At 48.2% G+C, this 9896-nt stretch overlaps 1 protein-coding gene across 1 annotated transcript; it reads left to right on the top strand.

Moving 5' to 3' along the window:
* Nucleotides 1–1745: 1745 nt before the first annotated feature.
* On the top strand, nucleotides 1746–9342 carry LOC146042174 (phospholipase A2 inhibitor and Ly6/PLAUR domain-containing protein-like). The gene is made up of 5 exons (XM_083162100.1): nucleotides 1746–1810; nucleotides 3435–3554; nucleotides 4638–4787; nucleotides 7087–7227; nucleotides 8287–9342. Exons 1-5 carry the CDS (start codon nucleotides 1756–1758, stop codon nucleotides 8478–8480), a joined length of 660 nt encoding a protein of 219 aa, XP_083018226.1. The 5' UTR covers nucleotides 1746–1755; the 3' UTR covers nucleotides 8481–9342.
* The last annotated feature ends 554 nt before the right edge of the window (nucleotides 9343–9896 follow it).

Below are 9896 nucleotides of genomic sequence, written 5' to 3'. Positions count from 1 at the left end.
AACATTGTATAAGCACCCATTAGGGTGCTTATACAATGTTTAATCGCATCGCATCGCATCGTATGGCATTGTATGCCATGTACAATGGCATACAATTTCAAAATTGTATGCCATCGTGCACTATCGTACGATATCGCGTCGCATCGCATACCATCGTATGCGTTATGGTATGCGATGCGATGGGCACCGCCAAAATACACAAGTACCCATTGAATTTCCTTACCCCAGACATATACCTGTGTTACAAGATGACCCCTGACCAGGCCACAGAGTAGGGTGACAGAATCTCAGTATATGACTGATCTTGTCGCCACATCCAGTCAGGAATCCATACTGCTTGGCAGGGAGTCCTGACACCTGTCACTATTCTGAGTGTACAAATGAGACTCCCTGTGCTGTCCATACGCCGCGCTGTGAGCTGATGAGGGGGCATGCGACATGGCCATGCAGTTTTTAAATTCCAATTCTGAAAGGTTCTCTCTCAGCCCAGGACTCAAGAATGTGTCACTCTGTCACTGGATATGTAGGGGGTAATTCAGGTTGGCTTGCTAAGCAGCAAAAATGTGCTGCTTAGCGAGCCTTCTAATTCCACCTGCCGGGTGCATGAATGACCCCCTCCCTGCCATGCTACACTTTGCTATGGGGCATATCATTTGATGGTTACGACCATTGAATTATATCTACCCTGGTAGCAGTCTGGGCTGCGGAGTTTGAGAATGGGGGGTCAGCTGCCTGCGATCGCATAGGGACGCCCAGGAAATGCTGGGAATCCCGATTCAAATGCTCCCTGCCCGCCTCCCTCCCAACATCCCACCCCCCCCCCTTCCCGTGTGAGCGCCACGGTGACTCCGAAGAAGCCGACATATAAGCCCTGCACATGCGCATATGCAAATATGGGCAGGGCAGCAACATCGGTCCCAGGTGCAAACACACCAGGGACTAAAAGAAATAGAATCAGGCCCATAATGTGCTGTATTATATGCAGAGGCGGATTGGCCAACCGGGAAACCGGGCCATTTCCCGTTGGGCCGGACCAGATTTCCCTCTGGCTGGGCCGCCTACCTTGGTTCTAAGCGGCCGCAGCCCAGCCTGGTCACAAACGGCAGCATTGCCCAAAACAAATATGGCCGCCGCATATATTCATATATTATATGCACATATGTGGCGGCCATATTTGTTTTGGGTTATGCTGCACTTTGTGAGCAGCTGCAGCCGCTGGATGACGACGGAAGCGCGGCGGTGGTGAGTAGTGTCCGCTGTAGCGTTAGCCCCCCTTCCTGGGCCGGATTGTGATCCCAAGCCGCCCCTGATTATATGGTATGGGTAATTGGGTCGACCATTGAAGGTTGACAACAATGGCTAGGACGACAATCAAAAGGTCGACATGTCAGCTAAAAAAAAAGTGAACAACTCAATTCAAACTTTTGACCTTCTAGAATGGAAACTACTGAGCACTCTTTTAGCATAATGAACAAATGATTTGCCTGCAGTTCGTCGACTGGATTTAGGTGGACATTTCCTACCCAACCCGACACCGTACAAATGTGCTTCCACGTCTCAGACACAAGTCGTTCATCATCACAGCTTAGAGTTATTGTTTGATTGCTAAACTTTTGCAGCGTTTCCCGGCACGTTCTCCTTTCCCTTCCTGGCAACTGAATTTTCTTACCAAGACGACGCCCCTAAATATTATAATACAAAACAAAGCGCAAATGATTTAAGATCTCATACCCCTGTATCCTGAAGCCTGAAAACATGGCACGCTCAGCTCTCCTCTACGCCTGCATCCTATTGTCTCTCGCAGCGACTGGTAAGTGACAACACCACATGGTGCCTAGAACACAGTTACTTTATTATATCATCATTCTTTATAAATGATGCCGATAGTTATGAAACTGACGACATGGTCCTAATGTCAACAATGTTATGTTAGAATGTTACCATATCGCCCCCTGGTGGCCCAGCAGTTATGTATCTGCTCCTTACCCTAACCCTTCCTTCAGTGTCTAACCCTAACCTCTCCCTAACCTATCTCTAACCTCCCCCAGGTTGTTAACCCTCACCCTCCCATTTTGCAGCCTCACCCTAAGGTCAGCATTCTGACAATGTTGACATTTCACATGTCAACAGTCTATTAGTCAACATTAACTGTAGCCTGACATACCAGCTATAGTTCGAGAACAAATAGCTCTCTCAGCCAATCAGGACCCGGACAGTCTTTTCACTGTATTTTTTAAATTCTGCTGCCTGCCGCATTGGAACTCTGTTGCCCTCTTCCCATCCCGCTCCCCAGACCTCTGCTGCCCGCTCCCTACCCTGCCACCTGGACCTCTGCTGTCCGCTCCCTGCTGCCCACACCTGCAGTGCTTCACTACTGGCACACACCTACGGAATTGGACGCAATACATCGCAGGTTCTAAAAAGCCCCCATTTATGTGCCGTTGATGGGTCCGATCCAATAATTCTTTAGTCCAGCAGGTTCATCTGTAGGGTCCGATCCGATGCACATGGGACTGCGCATCAGGTCTGATGGGATGTCTACAAATGTCTACACATGCGATTTGCTCTAAATTTATTGCAGTAGTGTATGGGGGGCCCTAATAGAATAGAGGACAATATTTCTGGACACAGGACTCAGCTTTAGGGAAGTTTTTGGCTGGGGAGGCACCAGGTAGTATCGGCACAGCCTCACCCTGGTCGCTCCCTGACAGTCCCTGTATTTCCAGCGGACCATTACACATTTGACGCGAGATATAACAGGGTGCAATTTTTTACACAAAGTCAGAATTTGAATGCTATTTAGTGCAATTTTTAGTAACGAAAATTTGTGTTTTTCAGTAATGATAATGTGCGATTTTTTTAGTGCAATGTTTAGTTTAAAAAAAAACAGCGTGGGTGTGTGGTCGCCGACCATCGATGATGAACCTAGCGGTCAGGCAGCCCCGAGTGCTCCAGACCACTCTGACATTTCTCCGTATGAAAGCAGGGATATGGGCGGGCAGCTGGCATCCGGCTATGTCAGATGTCTGCCCCCCACACGTGCGTCACGGCTGGATTACCATACGTGCGCCCAGCGGTTTCATAGGAACGCAATGAAACGCGGGGCGTACGCATATGGTAATGAGCCCAAACAGCCCTTCACGCCCCTCTCCACCCCCTGCTCGGATGGTTCCATACAATCATTTTCTGCACAGACCTCACGCCGTGTGCGAGGCGTTGGCACATGCGCAGAAATGCCTCTGCACATGCGCAAACACAAAACATCGGCCATCCATCCGCACACACGCAGCCGTCCGACTCAATCAGAATAAGGGCCCTTGCGCAGTACTGTTCTCTATAGTGGAGACAGAGACCCATTTTTGCCATTTTCCTGAATGTACCCATGTGAATGTATGGATTTATTATGAACGTTTATCTTTTCTCTAATCTTTAAGCTTATTCCTTATCCTGTGTAAAATGTACGAGGGAGAATGACCGACAGTGTTCCGGACCTGAAGTACCCTGCTCAGTTTTGGAAGATGTTTGTGTATCAGTTTACACCATAGCCTCCATTGGTAGGAATACCTATTATATTGGTCTACTACTGAATGTGTCATTTACAATAAAAGACATAAATTATAATGGAAGGTTATGGGGCCTATGTACAGGTGATGTTGGCCATAGCAACCAATCTATAAAATAATAGACAGAATCTCATTGGTTGCGTCCGGTGAATGCAGTGCGGGTTCACCAGCACTGGCTGCTAGGGGGAACCACCCCCAACATTCAATGGTCGCCGACCATCAAATGATGGCGAAGGTGCACGCATATCTAATGTAACTGACTCTGACGTCACTTAGATATGCGTGAACCCTCGGTGATGTCAGCTGTTCGTCCCCCACCTGCATCACCGGGCGATTTGCATGGGAACGCCCATTAAATGCTGAGCGCTCCCATGGGTGAATCGCTCGGCCCGCCACCGCACGCCCCCTGCCCGCAATCCTGGATGCATGCGCCTTGCGAACACCCTGTTAGCTGTGGCCGCACGCACCCTGCATCTGCACATGTGCAGAAATGCATCTGCGCATGCGCAGATGCAAGATGGAACTGAATAAGGTCCAAGGGACAGTCAGAGAAAATGTGAATTTCGGGACAGTTGGAAGGTACTATACCTGCCCCTATATTCCCTATCACATGTACACATACAGGGGGAGATTCTCCGCCCCCCTTTGCCTCCCATCGCATACATAATTATTGCTTATGTTCTAACATATGCGATAATTATGGCAAAGGACAGCTCCTGCGGGGCGGCGGGGAGGTCTGTGCAGGGTGGCGCTGGGTTGCGGTAGAAGCCCATAGGCTTCTATGGGGCATCGCCGGATTTTTCTAGCGATGACAGCCCCCCCCCCGGCCGCGGTAAAAATTGGGTTTTTACCGCATTTTTATTTTAGAGAATCTCCCCCACAGTATGCACATTAGTGTTTGGATTTTAGTCAGATGCCATCGAACCTACCAGTATGGAAACCCCACGAAAACACAGGGAGAGCATAAAATCTCCATAAAGACGATTAGGAATTGAACCTAGGACTGTGAAGCAGCAATGCTAACCACTGCACCATCTGTGCTGCTCATATATTTGATGTGCTCTGTATTTGCAGGTTCAGTGAAAGGAAATAAAATGATCATTAGAGATTGTGGGAGAAGCGTAATGTGTAATCATTACAATAGCTTTAGTAACCCTCATTTACGATCCCAGACCTCCGTCAGCTGCTGTTACACGGACGGATGTACCCCTCCTCAGCCGGCGTGTAAGTATACCCGTCATCGCATTCAGTTAGTAACTAAGCGGGGGCACGTGACTGACATCGGCAAAGCATCCGATTCAGAACCAGTCACGTCATTAGGATACAGTGGGGTAAATGTTCATAGGTTTCTAAAAGTGAAAATAGGTGATAGGTAATGTTGTCCATAGCAACTAATAAAATTCTGCCTATTATTTCTCTATTGCATCCTAGAAGATGATAGACAGAATCTGATTGGTTGCCATGGGCAACATACACCTCTTCATTTTTAGGAGCTGTAGTGCAATGGTTCTTAAACTCGGTCATGTCACACGCATAATGGAGAAGCTGAAGCAGGATAAAGGAAGAGAAACCAGCAGACACTGCTGCTTCCCTTGGCTCCGATGCATCCCAGGCCGCCCTAACACGCCCATCCGCCCGCCCATCCTGTACACAGTAGCCAATAGCCGGCTCTGTGTACAGTCATTTGAATTTGTCGTCTCTGCCATGGCCGCACCCGCGCTGCAGCTGACTCACTTCCGGTGCTCAGACAGTGGGCAGTGGCAGGCAGCAGCATGTCAGTGCGTCCAGCGGGTGCTGGCGCCCATATATACCCCACTGTGGCTTGCTCCCCCAAGCGGCAGCTGGGGCTGTATTACAGTAGTTACGCCACTGTGTGAGGAGACCTGGAAAACGTGCACTGTGAGAACCTGTGCTTTAGTGAATGTGCCCCTCTGAATGATGCACTCTGATTGGTGGATAGCTCCAGCCTTCAACCAATCACCATACTGACAGCCATTCACTGTCTTGCAGCAGGCTGTGAGGCAGATAGAGACTACATTCTGGACGTTGGGCAGCATCCGTTAACGCGTACACTAGGGCGGAGTGAAAAAACTGAAATTGAGAAATTCAAAATCGGCTAGTGTGGAAAAATTGTGACTTGACCTGAATAAGAAACGTGCAAAAGCTCGTCCATCCGCGTCCGTGTTCTGAGTCAACATCTTCTGTTCTGGCAAGAGGCCTGAAGTTTCACTTTTTAGGTGAAAATAACGAAACCTATGAAGATGCTCCGATCTAGTTATAATTATGTCAGGATGTCTTAGAGTGGTTCATTAATATACTTTAGCTTAGTAAAAGAGAGTATGAGCTTGTCCTAGTGCAAAGTGACTGACTTTGGCGGGAGAAAAAATCCCTGATAATTGACCCATTTTCATGGTCACAGTTGTGAACATGGTGTTTTCTCCTGAACGTGTTTATAATAGAAGAAGCACAAATACTCTAAATGGAATTTCAGTGACAATGTGTGAAATATAACACTGCATAATAGCCCTTAATCAGATCTGATCGCAGTACAAATTTGTTCTCAAAATGGGCAAAACAAATGCTGCATTGGGGCAGATGTAACGTGCTGAGAGAGTTACATTTGGGTAGGGTGTGTTGAAACCAAAATCTTTATTGCAGTGTAAAAATAATGCAGCCGGTATTTACCTTGCACAGAAACAAAATAACTCACACAAATCTAAAGATGGCCATACATCTACAGATCGATTGTCAGATTGGGCCGGTTGTAACAAACAGCTGGTAATATCTGAATGACAGTTTTCTAGCATTTCCAAGCAAATGGTCAACTGTCATTTACTCGCATCCATTAGGACAAGCTCCTACTGTCTTTTACTATGCTAAAGTATATTAATGAACCACTCTAAGACATCCTGACATAATATAACTAGATCGGAGCATCTTCATAAGTTTCGTTATTTTTACCTAAAAAGTGAAACTTCAGGCTTCTTGCCAGAACAGAAGATGTTGACTCAGATCAAAAAGTTTTGCACGTTTCTTATTCAGGTCAAGTCACAATTTTTCCACATTAGCCAATTTAGAATTTCTCAATTTCAGTTTTTACACTCCGCCCTAGCGTACACCTCCCCTCGCATGCGGGTGCCAGGCTGAAAAACAATTCGACTGACTTTTATTCTGTCCGCAAAGGGGGCGGTGCTTATGTCATGTGATGTCAGCTGCCTGCCCTGACCTGGCATCGCCACGCCTGCATGTGCAGGGGAACGCCAAGCAAATGCTGGCCGTTCCCTTGCTGCTGCCCCCTGCCAGTCCCCATGCCTCCATTCCTCGAGCAAACGGCCCAGGGAGTGTGAAACTCGCCGAAGCCATTTGCCCCCAGAGCTTGTGCATGCGCATATTCACACGTGCATAGACCCCGGCCGTCGGGGAAGGGGTCTGAATTGGCCACTTGATATTTATGTTGCATAAATACATTGAAATGTTACTAATATTATCTTTGCTTCTGTCAATTTATTTTTTAATAATTAAGTTCCGCCGGATAACTATACTAAGAATGGAGTTACCTGCAAGTCCTGCTTCAAAGTGGCCGATAAGCCATGTCAGTCCAACGTCTTCACTGAATGCTCTGGAGAAGAGACAAAGTGCATTTCTCAGGTTACGGATGGAAAAGGTCATTTCTGTTGTACTTATTTGTGTACAAATGTGTTTTCCAAGAATGCCACAGAGGGCTGCCACCAGGGGGGGAGGGCAGTGTACCGGGACTCAGGGCCTCCACCGGGGGGGGGGGGGGGGGCAGTGTACCATGGACTCAGGTCCGCCATCAGGGGGGGAAGTGTATCGGGACTCAGGGCCTCCACCAGGGGGGGCAGTGTACCAGAGACTCCAGTTCCAGGCCCAGAGAGAAAGGGATCCTGGGACTGGAGTATATCAAGTATAATTTGTCATTAAAAAAGTTCACTTTTCCCTTGAAGCAATGTAGAGGTAGAGTAGTGCCACCACTGCTGCAGATACCAGAGGTCATCTCCATGGTTCAACGGAAGACCTTGGTCTGGCTAGAAGAGTGATGGCCCTAAAGACAACCCAGTTAATCACCCATGTGTGAAAGCTGTAGCCCGGCTTCATCCCCTACTCTGTGTCCCAGATCCAAGCTGAGTAGAAAAGCTTCACACGAAGGCCCTCATCAGCGAGCGTCCCCCGTGCGTGGGACCAATGGTGAAGCCCTGCAGTAGGTGCATGTTCAGGGCTTCCGTGCAGGTGTCTTTGCATAGTCTCCGTGGCACTCGCATGGGGAGGGGGGATGGAGGCAAGCAGGGGTGTGCCCAGGAAAATTCTGAGCATCTCAATGCGAACGCAAGCGGGCACCTAAGTTCCGGGGGCGGGTGGCTGGTGTAACCGGATGGTAGCTGCCCACCCAGTTCTCGAAGCAGGAATCAGAAGTCAGCAGAGAATGACTTAGATTTGTGAGCACTGAAGAAATCAATCGATGGGGGGCGACCATCGAAAGATTTCAGGACCATACGCTAGCCTGCGAATGGTTGTATATGCAAATCACCCATTAGCAGTGCGGCGCATATATTCACTGGGCGGGCATTCGCACGCCGGGAGTGTGGCGTTACATGGCTCGCAAAATACCGATGCTTAGAGAGCCAACCAGAACCAGGCTTAATTGTCAATAATGGTACACCTTATATTCTGGTGTATTTGATTCCCGGTACATTTCTTTCTGCAGGATACGCAGTTCCGATGTCCATCGCTGTCCGTGGCTGCGCCACAAGAAACATGTGTAACGTTCCAACAGTGACTGCGGCCATAGGAAAATACACACTCACAATAAATGCCACCTGTACGGACGGAAGTGCTGGTCTCCGCTGTGACTTGTTCTTGCTGCTTATGTCAGTCTGTCTCCTTTTAAAGTTCATTTGATCAAGTCAAAGTAGTGGTAACATCTATAAAGAAGTGTTGGATAGAACATATCACATACAGCAGTGAGAGTGATTATAATTGGCAATATGAATATATCATATGTCACCAGTGAGTAATAATACTACACTGTACTACCTGCAGTTTTACCCTTGTAGCAAATAATTTTGTCTGATGCGTGGTCCCAGGTGGATTGGACCGGAGTTGGACGTGGGACCAGCCACTAGGACCCCCTCCTGGCAGCAGGGAATGGGGTCACATGCACAGGGCTGCCGCCAAGGGGGTGCTAAGGGGCACAGCTGTCCCAGGCCCGGCCACTCTGACCTAGAGTAAAGGGCCGGGGACACTCTTTCCACCCCACCCTCCCCCCCCCCACCCTCTCCGCTGACCTGCACTCGCTGAAGCCCAACCACTGCTCCCGGTGCGCAGGCTTCTCCTTCCCCAAGTTCACCTCCAGACTCTGGCAGCCATTTGAAAAGCGGCACCGTCTGGTGAATCAGAGCTTGCGTTCCGGCAGCCGATATGATTGGCTGCCGGGCCGCGAACACTGATTGCCTGAAAAGTCGGTGCCATATTTTAAATGGCTGCTAGCGTCCAGACTCCGGAGGTGGAGGAGAAGACTCCCCTGTGGGAGCGGTGGGATTCAGCTGGGGCCGTGCAGGGCGGTAAGTGAGCCCAGACTAGAAATCAGTCCCGAGACCCACAATTTCTAGTGACAGCCCTGTGCCATACACTGCTGTGATACATCGCAGTAGTGTACAGCCGCTGTATAAATGCACGGTAACACCTTATAAGCACAATGTATCAATGTATATAAGATAGCAACAAGAAATTTGGTAACATCACACATACTGTACACAGAGAACGTGGGGTTAAAATTGTTTTTAATTCATTTACAAAATAAATCCATAATATTTTAAGTGACCAGCATGTTGTATTTGCTAAGTATGTCTAATATAAATGCAGACGGAACCTGACAGGAAGCTTTACAGGAAGCGTTACAGGAAGCGTTACAGGAAGCGTTACAGGAAGTGTTACAGGAAACGTTACAGGAAACGTTACAGGAAGCGTTACAGGAAGCGTTACAGGAAGCGTTACAGGAAGTGTTACAGGAAGCGTTACAGGAAGCGTTACAGGAAGCGTTACAATGCTAGTAAAAAAGAAAGAAAAGACTCATGGTAAAAACGATTGTTAAAACTCGGAAAAGTAGAGAAAAAACTAAATAGCGCAGGTTTTATATAACTGTCTTAAAGTATAAACGGATGACAGTAAATAGGTGGACCCCAAAAGGTCAACACAAGCATCAGGTCGATACGGAAATGGTCAACTCAAGGGTCAACATGGGTTTTTCACTTTTTTGTTTGTTTCAATTTGTAGATCTGAGGGATCCGATACGATTTCCCGGCGGTCGGGATCCCG

This window comes from Crinia signifera, chromosome 19 (genome assembly GCF_055691185.1).
Source record: "Crinia signifera chromosome 19, ASM5569118v1, whole genome shotgun sequence".
Classification (NCBI taxonomy): domain Eukaryota; kingdom Metazoa; phylum Chordata; class Amphibia; order Anura; family Myobatrachidae; genus Crinia; species Crinia signifera.
This window is presented reverse-complemented; position numbering and strand designations above follow the sequence as displayed.